Source organism: Chanodichthys erythropterus, chromosome 12, assembly GCF_024489055.1.
Source record: "Chanodichthys erythropterus isolate Z2021 chromosome 12, ASM2448905v1, whole genome shotgun sequence".
NCBI lineage: Eukaryota > Metazoa > Chordata > Actinopteri > Cypriniformes > Xenocyprididae > Chanodichthys > Chanodichthys erythropterus.
In genome coordinates this window covers 34,245,238-34,266,564 of record NC_090232.1, presented here as the reverse complement: position 1 = coordinate 34,266,564, position 21,327 = coordinate 34,245,238, and the positions used below count along the sequence as shown (strand labels likewise).

General features: G+C 34.6%; 1 protein-coding gene across 7 annotated transcripts in view; it reads left to right on the top strand.

Annotated features, from left to right (window-relative positions):
- Nucleotides 1-21,327, top strand: part of htt (huntingtin) — a 62,103-nt gene that overhangs the window by 618 nt on the left and 40,158 nt on the right. For 3 of the 7 annotated variants that reach the window (XM_067402690.1, XM_067402687.1, XM_067402686.1), the window contains exons 2-26: nucleotides 1,932-2,015; nucleotides 2,947-3,067; nucleotides 3,179-3,238; nucleotides 4,962-5,041; nucleotides 6,607-6,745; nucleotides 8,124-8,265; nucleotides 8,359-8,537; nucleotides 9,743-9,947; nucleotides 11,723-11,767; nucleotides 11,975-12,052; nucleotides 13,545-13,912; nucleotides 15,049-15,172; nucleotides 15,297-15,415; nucleotides 15,532-15,643; nucleotides 15,792-15,929; nucleotides 16,576-16,734; nucleotides 16,819-16,916; nucleotides 17,039-17,178; nucleotides 17,295-17,358; nucleotides 17,853-17,953; nucleotides 18,042-18,188; nucleotides 18,502-18,622; nucleotides 20,278-20,423; nucleotides 20,627-20,778; nucleotides 21,049-21,251. In XM_067402690.1, the coding sequence (XP_067258791.1) occupies nucleotides 1,932-2,015; nucleotides 2,947-3,067; nucleotides 3,179-3,238; nucleotides 4,962-5,041; nucleotides 6,607-6,745; nucleotides 8,124-8,265; nucleotides 8,359-8,537; nucleotides 9,743-9,947; nucleotides 11,723-11,767; nucleotides 11,975-12,052; nucleotides 13,545-13,912; nucleotides 15,049-15,172; nucleotides 15,297-15,415; nucleotides 15,532-15,643; nucleotides 15,792-15,929; nucleotides 16,576-16,734; nucleotides 16,819-16,916; nucleotides 17,039-17,178; nucleotides 17,295-17,358; nucleotides 17,853-17,953; nucleotides 18,042-18,188; nucleotides 18,502-18,622; nucleotides 20,278-20,423; nucleotides 20,627-20,778; nucleotides 21,049-21,251 (3,325 nt within the window). Of the gene's footprint in view, nucleotides 1-1,931; nucleotides 2,016-2,946; nucleotides 3,068-3,178; nucleotides 3,239-4,961; nucleotides 5,042-6,606; nucleotides 6,746-8,123; nucleotides 8,266-8,358; nucleotides 8,538-9,742; nucleotides 9,948-11,722; nucleotides 11,768-11,974; nucleotides 12,053-13,544; nucleotides 14,099-15,048; nucleotides 15,173-15,296; nucleotides 15,416-15,531; nucleotides 15,644-15,791; nucleotides 15,930-16,575; nucleotides 16,735-16,818; nucleotides 16,917-17,038; nucleotides 17,179-17,294; nucleotides 17,359-17,852; nucleotides 17,954-18,041; nucleotides 18,189-18,501; nucleotides 18,623-20,277; nucleotides 20,424-20,626; nucleotides 20,779-21,048; nucleotides 21,252-21,327 lie in introns of all 7 variants that reach the window. The other 4 variants (XM_067402684.1, XM_067402683.1, XM_067402689.1 and 1 more) reach the window with 2 other exon arrangements.

The following is a 21,327-nucleotide window of genomic DNA, read 5'->3' as shown; positions in this document are numbered from 1 at the left end:
TACTGCACCGATTTCGAGATAAACAGTGCGCACTCCTTTTAAAAAACGCAGGAAAAATGCTATTGTGTATAAAGAAACCATGAAATAGCTCCGAGTACTGGTACAAAACAAGAAACTGGAAAATGTTTATATATTAGTTATCTTGTATGAAGCTGTCAATCTGTGATTGAATGCAGCCCTTTTGATTTTTCCATCTTCTTGTCTGTCACTCATTATGAGTCAGCTCCCCAAAAACATGACACATATTTATTATATGCATTGACAAATCTAATATTTACATCAGTTTTCATCAAATTACAATATTTTGTGCATCATGCATGTATTAAATGCAAGAGCCATTTTAATTTTCTGGTGTTGCTACTAGCGTTTAAATTGAATATACAGTCAAAGCAAAAAATATTCAGATATTTTTGATATATTTGTACTAGTGGGTGCAGGACACTATAGTTCATTTAAATAAAGTAAACAATGATATATTATACCAAAAAATTCTTCATACAGTGGACTACCAGTTAAATTGATAAAAATTTGGAACCAAAAATTATTCAGACACTTTGACCTGACCATGTTTTGCTTGAGTGTTATCTGACATAAATAAGATTAATTATTTTCTGACACAGTTTAACTCTGAGATCTTGTCATATTTTATTACCTTTTTTTAAACTATAGTGAATAAACTGTAATAATGAATGAAATGTTCAAGGTGTCTGAATAAATTTTGGTTTGACTGTATATTTTAATTTTTAAGTGTTGAATTATATGGTGTTAGTACAGTTTGTTTAGAAGTATTGAGTATTAATATGATGTTGTAATTCCAATAAAGAGAAAATCAAATGAAGAACATTTTAGTGATCATCTCTAGTTCATTTCTATGGAAGCCCATTTCCGCCACTAAATTGAAAAAAAAAAACAAAACAGCAATTGCGACTTTATATCTTGCAATTCTGACTTTATATCTCAGAATTGTGACTTTATAACTCACAATTGTGAGAAAGAAGTCAGAATTGTGAGAAAGAAGTCAGAATTGCGAGATAAAAGTCAGAATTCTGAAAGTCGCAATTAAAAATGTCGCAATTACTGTTTTTATTTTTTTTTTATTTAGTGGCGGCAACGACATACATTTCCATACATTTCAAAGTGGAAATGCAATTTTAAATTTTTACACTATATTTCGAAGCATATTAAACACACTGTAAATAACTAACTTTGAAAAGTTATTGGATGGGAATTCTTTTTAAATAAATGGAGTGATATCCTCCTTTAGGATTTAGGCCTTTGGATGGTTCACTTTGCTTTGATCAGCACTGAGCATTTGCTAATTAATAAGAATTAATGAATTATTGTTCTATTAATACAATTAATAAGATTAATAAGACATTATTCTGGATAAAACAACCCAATATAAACTGTTACTATTTTGGATGTTCAGAGCAGCCAATTGCTCACACGTCAAAAAGTGTAACAGATGACCTATTATATTATTTTTTTAAGGTTGAATGCTCTAGTTGTTTGTGCTTAAATAAATTCAGATATGTTGTGGATCACCACCAGTGAACAGTGATGTTATATGTGCTGCTATGTTAGCAAGATTACATTAACCTAATGGATTTAGAAAAATAAAACTATTTGGCTGACTACTGTGGCCCAACATAATATACTCGCTTTCAGATTAATGTCCCATTTTCAGGCCAATTGATTCTGTTTGTGGAGTTGCATATTATATCTGTGCTGAAGACGTTGTGTTTACATTGAAATTTCACAGGGATTTAATGAATAATACTAAACTAATTACTGTTCATCTCTCAAAATGATCTGTTTTATCTTGTAGACAAATAGCGATTCAAATAATGTGCTCACATTATTCATGAAACGTTCTTATTCATTTTATTTTGTTTTTATGACTTCCACAGTAACACTGTGTTTTCTTACAGAAAAAAAGACCTTGCTACGACCAAAAAGGACAGAGTGACTCATTGCCTGACGATATGTGAAAACATCGTGGCACAGTCGCTGAGGTATGCAACAGTCAATGGACGGGCACGTCAGATTAAGGATAATCAGATTTGGTCACATCTTATGAGTCATTTGCAAAAGCCTATTGATGCTGAGGCTAGGTCGGCATTTTTCACCTTTAGAATGCAAATTCAGTGAAGGTATTCAAGATGAAAAATCCACATTGATCACAGTTCACCTAGCAAAGTTTGATGTGAATGCCAGCAGTTTTCAAAGTCCAGTTCTTTCAGCTTGAATACACTTAAAGAATAAATGTTTTTGGTAAAAAACAGCAAACAGCAAAAAGTATTAGATTAGTTTTACTTTAAACAACGAATACATCTCTTTTACCTGGCACTTTAGATGTTTTGAAATATGTATGCATTAGATCTTCTCAGAAAGCTTGATCACAATTTTATTTATTCATAGAAAATTAGACTTCTGTTAACTTTTTTGGCTTTACTGGCCATGCTACGCTCTGTACTCAATACAAGAGCTGGAGCTGGAGCATCCTCAACAGTACGTCATATGTGCAGAATGTAGGGAGCCGTATGAAGTCCACTATTCATGTTGCTGCATCAGACTCAATGGGTTTTTAGCCACATCCTTGTTTTTCATCTAGCATTTCCCTTCTTTTGCCTGACAGTATTGCACAACTGCTTTTCTCTTGGAATTGTCAGTGTTTATTTGAGGGTAAATGGGGTGATAGTAACAGCTGTTGTAGATATACAGAGGAATAGATCACACTCAGATGTGTATTCTCTCCCTCCTCTCTCCCATAATAAACTCAATCAAATGGCCGAGACAAATAGCCTTTGTCAGGACCTAATGTACATTATGACCATATTTTATCCAGGATATTGGTAATTGCAGAGCTTTAGCCCATCATTTTTATCACACTAATATTGTTAGCCACATGTGTAATGTATGTTATTGCTCTGACTTTGTTATTAGGACATCTCCAGAGTTCCAGAAACTGCTTGGAATTGCTATGGAAATGTTCTTGCTGTGCAGCGACGACAAGGAGTCTGACGTCAGGATGGTGGCAGATGAGTGCCTAAACAAAATCATCAAAGTATGTCATGTATAGTTTATTTGTCATATGCATTCATTTGGATGATGATTGTAGTGATGTTTGTGTTTCATTGTAATTTCACATGTAATTTCTTTTTGTTTTTCTTTATAGGCATTGATGGATTCCAACTTGCCTAGACTGCAGCTTGAGCTGTACAAAGAGATTAAAAAGGTGAATCAGATGATTGCATTCTCTTTATGGGATTTGGATGTATTTTCACCAGAAACAAAATTTTGTCTGGGTTTTTTTTAGGGATGCACCGAAATGATAGCCGCAAAAAAATATGGCATTTTTGTTTTTTGGCTGAAAATATGAGCAGAAAATATATGCCGTCCAATTTCTGTCCAAATTTATTGTGTTACTTTTAATAAAAGTGTGGTTATTTTAATTTATTGACTCGTATTTTTTTAAATTCAGTATCGTTAAAATTATTGAATTTCATTTCAAGTCTAATATGAATAAAATGATACAAAAAAAGGCTAATTTAAAATAAGAAATAAAATATTTTTAAAAAGTTTTTGGTTTTGGCCCAGATTTTTCATTTTGGTGCATCCCTACATTTTTTATTTATTTATTTTTTTTAATCCCACTTTTTTATGTATATATTTTATATATAGTTTTTTAAGATATATATGTCAGCCAAAAAATGTTTTTGACCAATGGGATAAGACCTTGTGGACTGTTTGTATGAAACTGGCATTCCAGGACATTTTCCCGCTGTTTGACTGTCTGAGCAAAAGGAATATATTGTATGATTGATTATATTTTCTGTTGCAGTTACATGAATTCAATTTTTGTTATGCTCTTGGTGTGAATAGATAATTTGTCTGTGATTCATTGTGCTGTTTTGTTTTGCTCTTGGTACAAACAATCCTTTATTGCTGTTCTTAAAATGTTACACAAATTGGAGGTCAAAAGTTTGGAATATTTTTGAAAGAAGTCTCTTATGCTTACCAGAGCTGCATTTATTTTAATGAAAAACACAATGAACACAGTAATATTGTGAAATACTATTACAGTTGAAAATAACTGATTTCTATTTGAATATATTTTGAAATATAATTTATTCATGTGATGGCAAAGATGATTTTCAGCAGTCATTACTCCAGTCTTCAGTGTCACATGATCCTTCAGAACTCAGTATGCTGATCCATTGACTGTTGCAACAATATGCTGATTTTCTGCTCAAGAAACATTTCCTGTTATGATAAATGTTGTTTACAAACTGTTGTGCTGCTTCCACATATTACTGTTTAATCCCTGATATGCTACTATTTAAAAGTTTGGGTAAGTAAGATCTTTTTTTTTTTTTTTTTTTAATATATAGAAAATATTTTTTTTCAACAAGGACATATTAAATTGATTCAAGTGACAGTAAAGACATTTTTAATGTTACTAAGGTTTACTACTTTCTGTTCATCAAATAATCCTGAAAAATGTATCGCAGTGTCTACAAAAATATTAACCAGCAAAAACTGTTTTCAGCATTGATAATAATAAGAACCAGTGAACCATTATTAATAATTGAGCACTAAATCAGCATATGAAAATTATTTATGAGGCATCATGTGACACTGAAGACTGGAGTAATGATGCTGAAAATTCAGCTTTGCCCTCACAGGAATAAATTACATATTTAAATATATTCAAATTGAAAACATTTCTTTTAAATTGTAATAATTTTTCATAATATTACTGTTTCATAATTTTTACTGTGTTTTTGATCAAATAAATTCAGCCTTGTTGATCAGAAGAGACTTCATTCAAAAATATGTGGCAAAAATATTTCAAACTTCTGATTATCAGAGTAGACTTCATAGACAGGGTTTTTTTTCTCCATAATGATATGTACAAATCACTAACAGAGCATTACTCTGTCTGTCTGTTGTCACAGAACGCTGCCTCTCGGAGTCTGCGGGCAGCCCTGTGGAGGTTTGCTGAGCTTGCTCACCTGGTGCGTCCACAGAAATGCAGGTATGCTTATTGACTTAAAGTCAATTATTTACATTGGTCTGTTTAGAAATAAGTGAAACTGATCCTAGGTACAGTGGTGATCAGAATTATTGGCACCCTTGGTAAATATGATCAAAGATGACTATAAAAATAAATCTGCATTGTTTATCCTTTTGATCTTTAATTAAATAAAATGAGTAAAAATCTAACCTTTCATTGAAGGAAAAGATTTGAAAGTGGGGGAAAATCACATTATGAAATAAATGTTTTTCTCCAAAACACTTTGGCACAATTATTGGCACCCCTAGAATATTTTAATGAGTAAAATATCTCTGAAATATATTCCCATTCATATTTACATTTTTTTAGCACACCAGGGTAATCATGAACATGAAATTGTCCAGCCATGACTTCCTGTTCCACAGGAGTATAAACATGATGAAACACAAAGGCCAAATTCCCTTAATCATTCATAACAATGAGGAAAACCAAATAATATAGTTCTGATGTGCAGCAAAAGTTTGTTGAGCTTCACAAAATAGAAAGTGGCTGGAAGAAAATAGCCAAAGCATTGAAAATCCCCATTTCCACTATCAGGGCAATAATTAAGAAGTTCCAATCAACTAAAGATGTTACAAATCTGCCTGTGTCTAAATCTTCCTAATGCGCGGTGAGGAGGAAAGTTTGAGTGGACAAAGACTCTCCAAGGATCACAGTAGGAGAATTACAGAGATTAGTTGAGTCTTGAGTCTCAGAAAGCTTAAAAAGAATTATCAAACGGCACCTACATCACCACAAGTTGTTCGGGAGAGTTTCAAGAAAAATCCTCTGCTCACATCCAGAAACAATCTCCAGCATATTCAGTTGTCATACAAGACTGGAACTTCAAACAGGACCGGCTTCTATGGTTAGATGAAACTAAAGAGCTTTTTAGCAGCAAACCCACCAGATGGGTTTGGTGCACAAAGGGATAAAAAGTACCCCATGCCCACGGTTAAATATACTGCTGGATCTTTAATTTTGTGGGCCTATTTTTGTGCTGGAGGTCCTGGACATCTTATTCAGATACATGGTATCATGGATTCTATCAAGTATCTATCAGTCCCCTGACCTGAACCCTAAAGAAAATGAGTGGAGTGAACTGAAGAGAAGAACCACCAGCATGGAGCTGGGAATCTGAAGGATCTGGAGAGATTCTGCATGAAGGAATGGACTCCGATCTCTTCTTATCAGGCATTATAGAAGAAGACTCAGAGCTGTTTTCTTAGCAAAAGGAGGTTGCAAAAATTATTGAATAAAAGGGTGCCAATAATTGTGGCCAACATGTTTTGTAGACTTCCCCCCACTTTCAATTCTTTTTCTTCAATGAAAGGTTAGACTTTTGCTAATTTTCAGAATTAAAGATCAAAAGGATAACCAATTTTTAGATTTATTTTTACAGTCATCTTTGATCATATTTACCAAGGGTGCCAATAATTCTGATCACCACTGTAAGTGATTACACAGTGAAATTCAGATTTAGAATAAGCTGTGACGTACGAAATGAATGAATCCTCAGCCTCTCTTATCTTTCTCTTTTTTCTCAGGCCGTACCTTGTGAATCTGCTGCCATGTCTGACACGGATCACAAAACGTCAGGAAGAGACTGTGCAGGAAACTCTTTCTTCTTCAATTCCTAAAATCATGTCTGCCCTTGGACACTTCGCCAATGACGGAGAGATCAAGGTATTTACTGCAGTCCATGAGTTCAGTGCTAATGAAATATTGTGCTAGATTTTTAAAAAACCCCAAAGGAAACCACTGTAACCTAAGCCAATAATGTGTTTTTGGTTTATTCGAAAGTTTGTCAAAGGAAAAGTTTTCCAAAGAACACATCACCTGATTTTTCAGGTGGAAATGTACCTTGACTCAAAAGTCACACCGCAGCAGTATAAGCCATTCGGGATGCCCTCATAAATTTGACATGTCAGTTAGATTCCCCTGGCCTGAATTCTGTGATTTGGCACTTCAGTGCGGGATTTCCCTCACCGTTATCTTCTCTCGCTGTCTGAAGCCGTGAATGCGCAGTGGTGACATCATCCTCTCGATATGGACTGTGACTCAGTCAGACTTGATTTAATTATCCATGAGCCTCCTCTCCTTCACATCAGTAGGAGACAGAAAGAGTCTGTTCATTTGCCAAGAACACATTCACATTTAAAGACGGGACATTTGTAATTTTAGTGCTGTGTTCGATGTTTAAATCCACCTACAGTCATAAATACTCTCGTTTCACATGCAAGGACAAGTGAAGGTCCTTGGGAAGACAGGAAACAAAGACTGTGCAAACACTTCATGAGGGCTTAAACGGTTAACTACAGTTTAAAAATGATACAGAATACACAACCATTTAAAGGTTTGGGGTAAGATTTTTTTAAATGTTTTTGAAAGAGTTGATCAAAAATACAGTAAAACAGTAATATTAAGTATTATTTAAATGTATTATTACTGTTCATTATCATAAACAAACAAACAATGTTTTCTATTTTCTTATTTTTTTTTAAATGTAATCTATTTCTGTGATGGTAAAGCTGTATTTTCAGCATTATTACTCCAGTCTTCAGTGTCACATGATCCTTCAGAAATCATAATACGTTGATTATTATTATCAATATTGAAAAGAGTCGTGCTGCTTAATATTTGTTTTTTGTGAAAACCATAATACACTTTTTCAGGATTCTTTGAAACTTAATAGAAACTGAATAGAAACTTTAAAAGAACAGCATTTATTTGAAATAGAAATCTTTTGTAAGTTTATAAATGTCTTTACCGTCTCTGTTGATTAATTTAATTAATCCTTGCTGAATAAATGTATTATTTTTTAAAAGCATAAGCCTTCATGACATGTTGCTAAACTTCTCATGTCATATTCTTAGAAAATGCTTAAAACAACTAAACTATAATTAGTAAAGTATTAATAATATATAAAACAATATTATAATTAATAAAGCAACTTAATATGATTTCAGAAATGTATAATCTCACTTTGTTTAAATTACTCTTATTCAAATGAGGTCATTTTTAATGTGGCACTTATGATTTCACCCTGTGAATGTGTATTTAGATGCTGCTGAAGGCTTTTGTTGCCAATCTGAAGTCAAGTTCTCCCACTATTCGCCGAACAGCGGCCAGCTCGGCTGTCAGCGTGTGTCAGCACTCACGCAGAACACACTACTTCTACACCTGGCTCCTCAACGTGCTGCTCGGTAGGACGCCCACACACTAGACAAACAGACTTCGGCAAAACAGTGAGCTTCAAATGTCTTCATTCAGCTGCCTGTTTTCTTTCTCTCTCTCAGGTTTGGTGGTGCCGGTGGATGAGGAGCATTCCAGTCACCTGATTCTGGGTGTATTACTGACGTTGCGCTACCTAATGCCTCTTCTTCAGCAGCAGGCTCCTAACACTAGCCTGAAGGGCAGCTTTGGGCTTGTTCGTAAAGAGGCTGATGTTACCCCTGCACCTGAGCAACTCATTCAGGTACCAGTTCTGATAAAGTTCATTGTATCTTTGTGATTTAACATTTTGATGGAAAACATAATTTTCCTGACTCAGCTTTAACCACTTATTGAAATCCATATATATCCCAGTTTGGGGCCTGTGAGGAAGCATAGAAGTCTCTTATGCTCATCAAGGCTGTATTTCTTTGATCTAAAATACCGTAGAAACGGTAGCACTTTACAATAATGTTTCAGTAGTTGACTACTTTAGTTAATATGAACTAAGAATTAACAGTATAATATCTTAATCTTAGTTAATGTTAATTTCAACATTTACTAATACATTATGAAAATCAAATGTTGTATTTGTTAGCATTAGTTTATGCACTGCGAACTAACATGAACAATCAATGAACAACAGTATTTTTATTAACTAATATTAAAAAATATTAATAATAAATACTGTAACAAATGTATTGCTCATTTATTCATGTTAGTTAATACACTAAATAATGTTAACAAATGAGACCTTGATTGTAAAGTGTTACCGTAGAAACAGTAATTTTGTGAAATAATAATAATAATAATAATAATGATAATATTACAATTTTATTGTATAAATTTACAATAATATTATTTTTTTTCAGGATTCTTTGCTGAATAGAAATAGAAATCTTTTGTAACAGCATAAAAGTCTCACTTTTGGATCAATTTAATGCATACTTGATGAATAAAAGTATTAATTAATTAAAAAAAAATCTTACTGACTCCAAACTTTGTTCTTCAGAAATCATGTTTGTAATAATGTCATAACTGTTAACACATGACTACCCATATATATATATATATATATATATATATATATATATATATATATATATATATATATATATATATATATATATATATATATATATATATATATATATATATATATATATATATCAAGGCCATTCAGTAACTTTGCAGAGGTGCCGTTACTTTTTTCACATGCAAAATGGTTAGTCAATCATGACATTTACATATTAACATTTTTAAAGGTGCAATAGCAAAAGCACACTTTCTAATTCCAAGGGTTTATAGAGAGGGTTAAAATGGTTATGTAACTAAATTCCAAGGGGGAAATGTTATGAATGTATTGATGTCTTTTGTTTTATTATGTTGGTGTATGTGTGTTGGAGTGATTCACTGTGTGTTGCTCACTGTGTATTTGTGCACATCTAAAGTCTATTCTTGGGTTCTTAGGTCTATGAACTGACCCTGCACTACACGCAGCACTGGGATCATAATGTGGTGACGGCATCTTTGGAGCTTCTTCAGCAGATGTTTCGCACTCCTCCCCCTGAACTCCTGAACGCACTCATCACATGTGGCAAAATCACACACACCAGTGTCTTCAGAGAAGAGACAGAGTGCCGTGCACGCAGTGGCAGCATCCTCGAGCTTATTGGTAAATATTGCTATCTGCAATATAGCCTGTTGTGTTGATTCTATTAGTGGTCATGCCACAATCGTTTGGTCAGTCGTCTTTGTTACACTGTTAAGTGGAAAAGCATCTTGTGAGAAAAGCATCTTGTGCATTGATTGTATAAGGGATTTTAATAAGTAGAAGTTGACCATTATTGGATTTTGTTTATATTAATATCTAAGATTGAAAAACTAGGCCAATAACCAATTAATAGGCCAGTAGTCTTTAAAGGGTTAGTTCACCCAAAAATGAAAATTCAGTCATTTATTTCTCACCCTCATGCCGTTCCACACCCGTAAGACCTTCGTTCATCTTCAGAATGCAAATTGAAATATTTTTGTTGAAATCCGATGGCTCAGTGAGGCCTCCATAGGGAGCAATGACATTTCCTCTCTCAAGATCCATAAATGTACTAAAAACATATTTAAATCAGTTCATGTGAGTACAGTGGTTCAATATTAATATTATAAAGCGACGAGAATATTTTTGGTGCACCAAAAAAAAACAAAATAACGACTTATTTAGTGATGACCGATTTAAAAACATAAATGAATCGGCATGTCGAATCAGCAGTTCAGAGCACCAAAGTCACGTGATTTCAGCAGTTTGGCGGTTTGACACGCGATTCGAATCATTACTCATAACGCTGATTCATTTGTGCTCCGATGCTTCCTGAAGCAGTGTTTTGAAATCGGCCATCACTAAGTAAGTCGTTATTTAGTTTTTTTGCCGCACCAAAAATATTCTCGACGCTTTATAATATTAAAATTGAACCGCTAAACTCACATGAACTGATTTAAATATGTTTTAGTACATTAATGGATCTTGAGAGAGGAAATGTCATTGCTGGCTATGAAGGCCTCATCGGAGTCATCGGATTTCAACAAAAATATCTTAATTTATGTTCCGAAGATGAACGGCATAAGGGTAAGTAATAAAGGACATTATTTTCATTTTTGGATGAACTAACCCTTTAAAAATTAATAATATGAAAGAAATCTTTCCATTTCATGAAAAATGTTACTTAATTTTGCAATTTTGATTTAATCATGAGACATTTTGTAAATATTATATATTATAAAATAGCTAAGCTGACTACTGACACACTGACAATTTTTTTTTTTTGTTTTTATTCTGTTGTCATATGATTTATAAAAATAATGTACAAAAAAGAGAGGAAAAGGGATAGAATAAAAATTAAAATGAACTCAATTTCTTTTGAAATGTTTTCTTATAAAATTTTACATGTTGTATATCATTTGTGCCCTCACATGAATGTTACCGTGCTCACATTTTAGATGTATATGTTTTATCTTGCTCGCATAACCACTACATAAACTTTATTTTGAAAGAACAGCACAGTGGAACGTGGAGCAATTAAAAACTATTACTTTTGCATCAATGTTTACTGATAACCGATAGTTCAGTGCAGATAAGATGGTAAAAACGATATAAACAATTTATCTGAAGTTGTTCAATTGCTAAATTCTTCTTTTTTCAGGTGAATTGATATTTTAGCTGGTCAATTTATTTGATACTCACTAATAACAACTCTTAAAATTCAGCTCTTAATATTTCCCGAACTGCATATTAATATTTTCTATCCTGTTTGATAAATAATCATTAATCTGTATCTTTCTAATCTGTATTTTTCACCATGCATGTGCTTTTCATTCTCTGCTTATTCCTTCCTCTAACCCTCAAAATGAATTTTTGGGCTTTTTCTGCTCTCTTCGCTTCCTGTTTCCTGCATACAGCCGGTGGGTCAACATGCAGTCCTCTCCTCCTCAGGAAGCAGAAAGGTGACTTCTTGTCTGCCCTTCTTTTGCGTCTAACCTACTACTGACATATTTCTGGGCTGTCTGTGGCATGTTAGAGAACTTCAGTAGTTTTAATAGTGAATGTGTGCTTAGAGTTTTAGGCTGTTAAAGAAAGTTAGAATAGTGTTTGGAATAGAAATATATTTATTGTATTGTAATGATATGCCTTGTATGTTGTGCTTGTCTTAGGTAAGCTGTTGTCGGGTGAAGAAGAGGGTTTGGAGGATGACCCTGAGAGGGCAGAGGTCACCACTGGATCCTTCACTGGTAAGTTGAGGAGAGGTGTGCTGTTTCTCCTGACGGATGAAAGAATCGTTGTTTTGTGGTTTAAAATCCCATAAATTAATCTAAAGGAGGGACCAGAGCCATATTTAGGAAGCTGAATATCATATACTACGGTTCAAAAGTTTTGGGTCAGTAAGATTACATTTTTTTTAACAAAATTAATACTTCTTTCAGCATGGATGCATTAAATAGATCAAAAGTGACAGTAAAGGCATATATAATGTTACAAAAGGCTTCCGTTTCAAATGAATGCTGTTGTTTTGAACGTTCTATTCATCAAAGAATACAGAACAAATGTATCAAGGTTTCCATAAAAACACACAGCTGCACATACCAAAAGTGCAAACATACAGAGAGGTGAGCTTCAATAGCACGCCACCCAATTGATTCCTCTTTCGCATCTCCTTGCTCTTGAACGAACACATAAACACAAAATTATTGAAAGTATTCTCATGAACACAGTTATGTCTTAAGTGAATTTAAACCTTTGAGAAAGAAATCGGATGTGTATCATTATACTGGATCCGTGCATTAGGTCTTAAAGTGATAGCAGCCTGTAAATACTTGCTGCTGTCTGTATGATTAAAGGGTTAGTTCACCCAAAAATGAAATTTCTGTCATTGAGTACTCACCCTCATGTCGTTTCACACCCGTAAGAGGTTGAGTAATTCATGACAGAAATTCATTTTTGGGTGAACTAATCCTCTAATGTTAATCAAGCAACAAAACACAGCTAATCTATATTCATTTTATACAGTGAACAACATTATAGTTCAATTATTACATTTATGTACCTGAATTCTACCTTACTTTATTTGTCACTGTTATATTGTATTTATCTGTGCTTGTAATTTGTTCACTTGCATTTAATACTGTTTAAACTTTATTATTTAGACTAATAGTTTTTGTTGTGGTATAGAAGTACTTAAAATGAGCTTTAAGTAATAAATGAAAAGCAAAGTTATACCCCCCCCCCCCCATTTTTTAAATTCTGAGAAATGATCCAATCCGTGACTCAAAAACCATTATATGATTTGCAATATGAACCGTGAGTTTTGTGATCCGTTGCACCACCACTAATAATAAGAAATGTTTGTTGAGCTAGGATCATGTGACACTGAAGACTGGAATAATGATGCTGAAAATTCAGTTTCTCCATCAAAAGAATACAATATATTTTAAAATATAATAAAATAGAAAGCAGTTATTTTATATTTTAATTTTTCAGATTTTTAATCATATAAATACAGCCTTGATGAGCATATGAGATTTTTTTTTTGAAAGAGATTAAAAATCTTATCGACCTCAGATGAGCATCCTAACAAAGCACCTTCACCATAGCTACTACTCAGAGTATCATGGCCATGAATTTTGCATTCTTCATAAAATGTGAAAATCTAGTAATATTCAATTGCACACACTCATTGGATTCAAACAAATAATACATTGTTTTACTTTTTCACATTTCTCTAAGCCTCGGTCGGTGGCGATAGCTCCAGTGAAGCTCCCTCCTCATCAGGCGTTTCGTCTCTTGGCACATCTGACATCATCACAGAGCAGCCACGGTCCTCCCAGCATGCCTTGCAGCCAGGGGACTCAGTGGACCTGAGTGCATCAGAGCAGGGTGTAGGGCCTGATACTCCAGATGAGGAAGATGAGGAGGACATGCTAAGCCGCAGCTCAAGCGGGGGCGCTGGGGTCGTCAGCACGTCTGGCGACTTATTAACCGATGTCAACCAGATGTCAGTGGGAGCCGCGTCATCGTCGCCCCCTAGTGACAGTTCCCAGACGACTACGGAGGGGCCGGACTCCGCCGTGACGCCTTCAGACTGCGCCGAGCTCGTAAGTGTCACCAGCACCAGCAGGCGCTATCGGAACTATTCACCACCTTCCCCAACTCCCACAGAAGGGCCGGACACACACTCCGAAAGCGAGTCGTCTATCTACAGGCCATCCTCTTCCTCCTCCTCTACCTCGTCTTCTTCTTCCACCTTTTCTGCCATCTCTTCCTCTAGCAGTAGTGACCAGGTCAGCAGAGGACAAGGGGTTATTGTTACTCTTCCCCACCCCTGATAGAACCCCGCCCTTATTTGCCCCGTCCCCACATGCACGACCTCTCTCCTGAGGTGTTCAAATGCCTATTATTTACCTCATTCTGGACCAATGATTAAAAACCAAGTCCCAACAACCGTGACACTGATGAAGATAAGTTTTAAGAGCTAAATTTTTTAGTTATTGTTAATGAAAATGGTAATTAAAGCTGAAATACAATAAAATATGAATATTAAATTATATATGTTGCTTTGGCTACTTACTGAAATAAATTAGTTTAAGTTGAAGTATTACAATAAACTAAAACTGAAATAGAAATATTTAAAGAAAACAAAAACTAATAAAAAATAACATTAAATTACTAAAGCTTTAGCTAAAATGAAGATAAAAATGCAAAATATAAAATTAAAAGGTTATTCAAAATATGAATAAATACTAAAATAGTTTATAAATGATACTAAAATAACACTGGATTGAATTTTCTGTTTCCCTGCCACAGGCCACAATCTCCTTTCAGTCAAATTAGAAGACTGAAACTTTATAACCACTTTATAAATTAATAACTAATGAATCAGTCATTAAGTGCAACCGACAGTAGAGTAACACAGTACTTTTGGTTTTTGTGAGGCCCAAAATTGTCTTGACATGCATATGATTATGCTTTGATCAAACAATATTTGTTTCTAAAAGTTCCTCAAAGTGATACTGCATGTTCGACTGTTTATTTGTGTACCTTTGCATGAATGAGTTGCTGTGAATGTTTTCTTGTTTGTGAGTTTTTTTATATTTTTTAAATTGTTTATATATTTATTTATTTTTTATTGTTTATATATTTATTTATTTTTATTGTTTATATATGTTATATATGTATTGTTTATATATATATACATGTGTGTGTGTGTACTGTATATTTGTGTGATATGTAGGTGCTGGATGGCAGTGAGAGTCAGTACTCAGGGATGCAGATCGGCACACTGCAGGATGAAGAAGAGGAGGGTGCAGCTCCACAACCTGATAAACCTCCAGAGCCTTTCTCTCAGTCAGCACTGGGTACATATACTCACTTGTACACTTGCTCAGTAATACACCCTGCTCTGACAGTCTTATCTTGGGCGGGAAGTGCACATGTTTATTAGTCATCCTTTTGGCTCACAGTTCTGTGTTATGTCGCCAGCTTTAAGTAAGCCCCATCTTCTGGAGGGAAAAGGTCACAACAGGCAATCATCTGACAGCAGTGTGGATCGATTCATACCAAAGGAAGAGGTTCTGGAACCTGCAGAACTTGACAACAAGGTAAACACACACATAGTCTTTATAAAGGTCAAAAAAAGACTTCACAAGTTCTTACAGACATCTAATAGTTAAACTGCACAGTCTGACAATATTTTGTATATGTTCTGTGTGTTTAGCCATCTAGGATTAAAGGAGATATTGGTCACTATACTCACCCAAAGGAAGAGCCTCTGGTGCACTGTGTCCGGCTGTTGGCTGCGTCCTTCCTGCTCACCGGCCAAAGAAATGGTGAGAAACAAGACAGCAGTTTCACATGAATTCTCATGTGTTGCTTGACTCTGTATTGTCACAATAGCATACAAGGCTCTTGGGTGTTATTGCTTGATCCTACATTAAAGTGTGTTCATTAAATATTAAATGTGTGTGTATGTCTTAGGGCTGGTTCCTGATAATGAGGTGCGTGTGAGCGTTAAGGCGTTAGCCGTTAGCTGTGTGGGGGCAGCAGCAGCTCTTCTACCTGAAGCCTTCTTTAACCTACTCTACCTGCAGCCTATAGATGGACAACAACCAGATGGTGAGTGAGAAATACACTGACCATGATCCTGTTCATTCATTTTTTGTTTTGTCTTGAATTTTTTAACTTTGTTTTGTTTTTCTTTTGTTTTGACATCTATTTTGGTTGTTTCTTTTGACATCTATTTACTTTTTTTGACATCTGTTTTGTCTTGACATCTGTGTTTTTGTTTTATTTTTTGACATCTGTTTTTGTGTTTTGTGACGTCTATTTAGTTTTGACATCTATCTTTTGTTTTGTATTGACATTTAGTTTTTTGATATCTGTTTGTTTTGACATTTATGTAGGTTTTTTAATGTTTTGTCTTGATCTGTTTTTTTTTTTACATCTATTTTGTTTTGTTTTGACATCTATCTTTTATTTTGTCTTGACATCTGTATGTTGTTTTCTTTTGTTTTGACATCTATTTTTGCTTTGACATCTGATATTCCATTTTGACATCTTTTTTTATATTTTGACATCAGTTAGGTTTTGTTTTTTTACACATTTTTCTGTTTTGTTTTGACATCTATTTTTTGTTGTTTTGTCTTTTTTGTTAGTTTAGTGTCTATTTTGTTTTGTTTTCATTTTCTTGTCTTTTTTTTAAATATATTAAAAGTTAAAAAAACCAAGCTATGTACATAAGTTGTTGTGTTTATGTTAACAGAGCAACAGTACATCAGTGATGTACTGCAATACATTGAACATGGAGATCCTCAGATCAGAGGAGCCACCGCCATCCTGTGTGGGGCTTTAATCCAAGCCATCCAGCTCAAGACACGCTACAACACGGAGATATGGCTGTCCCAAATCCACTGTGTCACAGGTGAGAACTACAGCTACAGCTCAATCAAATGACTCACACAATCTAAGGCCTGTCTTTACATTCTCTGCTTATCTGTTTTCTCAGGTAACTCTGTGACAGTCGAAAACTTTGTTCCTCTGCTGCAGCGAAGTCTAAAAGATGAATCTTCAGTCACGTGTAAAATGGCCTGTGCTGCTGTTAGGGTGAGAATATACATTTACCATGTCGCTCGTATCATTTTCAAACATGTAAATAATGCTAGTTTATGCTTGTCTGTCAGTTTTGGAGGATTATAATAATATTGAGTGTGTTTACTCAACCACAGCACTGCATCATGGCATTGTGTAATGGCAGTCTCAGTGAACTTGGCCTGCAGCTGCTAATTGATCTGATGACCCTGAAGGACTGCTCTTATTGGCTGGTTCGCACTGAGCTCTTAGAGACGCTTGCTGAGATAGATTTCCGGTGAGAGTACACAAACATTACTTGTATTTGAATGAATTTCAAAGCACATTTTGATAAAATCATTTATTAGGCACAAAATCACAAACATCTAAATGTTAAGTTTCTGTGTTTGTCAGGTTAATAAGTTTTTTGGAGAGAAAAACTGAGAAGTTGCACAAAGGAGAGCATCACTACACTGGGGTATTGCATCTCTCTTTCTCTCTTTTCTCAATTTAAGATGAAGGATTCATTTGTCATGTTTTATTAATCAAGTACTAAATAATGATGATAATAATGGTCATCATTTACTCACTTTATGCTGTTCTTATGACTTTCTTTTGTGGAACACAAGGATTCATTTTTGAAAAATATACTGGTCACTTTTTTTTAGACAATATCATCACAAAACATTATCTAACACACTTTGCACGATATAAAAATGCTAAATTTAATAATTCATGGCTCATCTTTTTCTAAACAGTTTACATGATAATATATTGGCAGTTCAGCATAAATATGACTTTACCTGAGATGTAAAATTAATTCTGAGATGTAAAATTAACTTCCTAAACATGTTTTTTGTAATGAATAATATTTTATTTATATTTTATAACATATATTTATAATATAATTTACAGAATGAGAAATATAATTAATATTTAATTAATATGAAATTTAAATTTTTATATTATCAGTTGTTGAGGCTACAGGACAGAGTTCTGAATGATGTTGTGCTTTATCTACTGGGCGATGATGACCCACGTGTGAGACATGTGGCAGCAAACACCATCGGCAGGTATTCACACGTTTAATCCTTGACTGATCATCTCCTGACTACACATCACAAATCTCACACTCTGATTTTGATCGATCTCTCTCCTCAGGTTGGTGCCCAGGTTGTTCTATGACTGTGACCAGGCTCAGACAGACCCAGTTGTGGCTATAGCACGAGATCAGAGCAGTGTGTACTTGCAGCTGCTGATGCACGAGACCCAGCCTCCATCACAGTTTACTGTCAGCACTATCACACGGTACACTATAGCCATTTACACTCCATTTACATGACACCAGTGTTGGGTTTAATTAGTGTTTGTTTTTCATTTGTTTTTGTTTTTAAATGAAATTAAAACTGTTCAGCAATGGTGCATTAAATTGATCTAAAGTGACAATAAAGAAATGTATAATTTTACAAAAGATTTCTATTTCAAATAAACGCAGTTCTTTTGAACTTTCTATTCATCGAAGAATCACGAAAAAATGACCATTAACTTACCATTCCCAAACTTTTGAATTGAAGTATACTTGGCTTTAATCTTCTTCTTTATATGATCTGTTTTGCTGCAGGACATACCGTGGCTACAATCTGTGCCAGAACGCGCCGGATGTTACCATAGAGAACAACCTATCTCGGGTCATCACTGCCATCTCCCATGCCCTCACCTCCTCCACTTCCAGAGCCATGACTGTGAGTGCCTCAACTCTGACCCAGTGCTTCCCACACATAGACTTTACTATACTTGGAAACACATTTTTGCTTTTATTATTTTTATTATCCGAAATAATGAAACCTTCCACGATTGATTAACTAGTGGAAAATCTCCCCTCTCCCTACGCGTTTCGTACCTGCTCGTTCTGTGTGCACGAGAACTGTTTACTCCTGCTGACATTCCCACGTGCGCTGCAGAGACTTGGTGGATATTTCACAAAGACAGGGTTTGCGTTCACAAAGACACATTCTACAAGCTCGCACAACAGCTCTTCAGACTGCTTCAAAGTGATTCTCAATCAATGAAGAGCGCACATTTATGCCAAGCGATTGCTAATGAACTCGAATTGATGAATTATGATAATTTCTACATTATGGCCTTCATATAATATGTTTAGACATTTGTTAGAATGCAAATTTTATCACTCTCATCTGAAGGATCAGCCCGCAATAGTATAGACATTTCAAAATAAGAGTCCCGGTGTATTTCAGGCTTGTTTATAATTAGTCACACGCAAAGCTTTTTTCTTCTTCTGAGCATTATTGGTATCTTGGTTAAACAATACATTGTATTTAATTTGATTTCCATTTAATAAATAATAAATTATTGTTGTCTCAGTTTGGGATGCTCCCCCCACAGGAAGAAAAGACTAAGAACATTATTTGACACATATTAGTCAATATATAAATTTTACTAGTATCAGTAAAGTCTGTGTCGCATTCACTGAGAGAAACACTGTATGACAAAGCAAGGAGAACTCTACCATTTAAATGCTACAATTTTGCATTACTTACAATGCATAATAATGCATGATATTAGTATTTAATTAAATGTAATAGTAATTAAAATTAATTTCAATAAATAAAAATATTGTTAAAAATCACACATATTTGTTGTTTGTTACATGTAGTAGACATTTTTGTGCCGTGGATAATAGGAGGATTTCCCACCCTGCTACCAGCGCACGTATATTTCAAACCTGTAGGAAGCACTGCTGACCTTTTAAGTAAAATTGATTTCTAAGGCCACACTTTGTTTTATATTACTTTTTTGAAGCATCTCTAAATACCAAGACTCAACAGAGGTCAAAGATGTTGTTTTTTAGAGGATCATAACTAATTTTTCTTGTTTGTAATTTTGTTTTGGGGTATCACTTTTTTTCCCCCAACATACTATAACAAAACAAGACAGAAAAAAATTATAATAACGAAAGGCCTCTGTGGGCTTTCTTGGTTGTAAATTAGGGCTTAATCGCAATTAATCGTTTGCAAAATAAAAGTCTGTGTTTACGTAATAAATGTGTGTGTTCTGTATATGTATATAATTATGTATATATAAATACACACACATACATATGTATATTTAAGAAAAATGTTATATTTATATATAAAATATTTATATTTATATGTAATATAAAATATATTTAAATATATATAGTATATATTTCTTAAATCTATACATGTATGTGTGTGTATTATTATATACAGAACACACACATTTATTACGTAAACACAGACTTTTATTTTGCAAACGATTAATTGCGATTAATCGTTATGCAGCCCTACTTTATGTATTATGAGTGGTCTTATTTGAACCTAATGTCTAATCTCATGACTTAATGTCATCTCTCCAGTTTGGATGTTGTGAGGCTCTGTACCTTTTGTCCAGCACCTTCCCAGTGTGCACCTGGAGCACAGGCTGGCACTGTGGCTTTGTGAGCTCTTCTGTCTTTCATCTCAACCGCTCCAGCCAGTACCGCAGCCGAGGACGCTCCTTTAGGTACACACTCACAAAATAATCTGAAGCTTAGAGCAATAATGTCTTCCTTCTGGACTAAGAATAAAACCTGTGTCAAGATTTGATGTCTTGATCATATTGTTTAGTACAAAGAGTATAAAGTCAAGCTCCATTGGCAATGTAAGCACAACGTTTGATCCGTCTGTTTTACTGTGCAAAGGTGTAAATGTTGACTTTTTCTTTAGTCTGTCTCAGTCTGGAAGTAGTGAAGAGGTGCGCAGGTCTCTGACGGTTGGCGTGGCCGGTATGGTTTTGTCTCTCCTCTCCTCTGCTTGGTTTCCTCTTGATCTCTCCGCCCATCAGGCTGCTCTTCTGCTGGCTGGAAACCTTCTTGCAGGTACAAACTCTTTTAGATTAGATTGGTCATAGTTTAACCCACCTGGGCTGTTTTAAAATAGACTTTTTTTTTGTTTGTTTAATAAAAACTATATAAAAAAAGAATCAAGTTTTGAACCACACTGATTAAGAAAACTTAATTAAATTAAATAATCAAAAATGAAATCTTTCAAAAATGAGCAAACAGCCTAGGAGCATTAAGTGTGATTTTATTCTGTTCATCCAATGCTAATAGATTTAAATTTAAAATGTTTTTTGCTTGTTTTTGAAGCTATTGCACCAAAGTGCATGAAGAGCCCATGGGCCGGTGAGGAGGAATCTAACCCCACGCCCTCTAAGGTGGAGGAGCCGTGGCCTGCCCTTAACGACCGTTCTCTGGTTGTTATGGTGGAGCAACTGTTCTCGCACCTGCTTAAGATCCTGAACATCTGCGCTCATGTGCTGGATGACACTCCCCCAGGCCCTGCAGTCAAGGTAAAAATGCATTCAATGCAATGTACAACGTAATACTTTCTCACTATATTTAAAAGCTTCATTATTTCTGTTAATC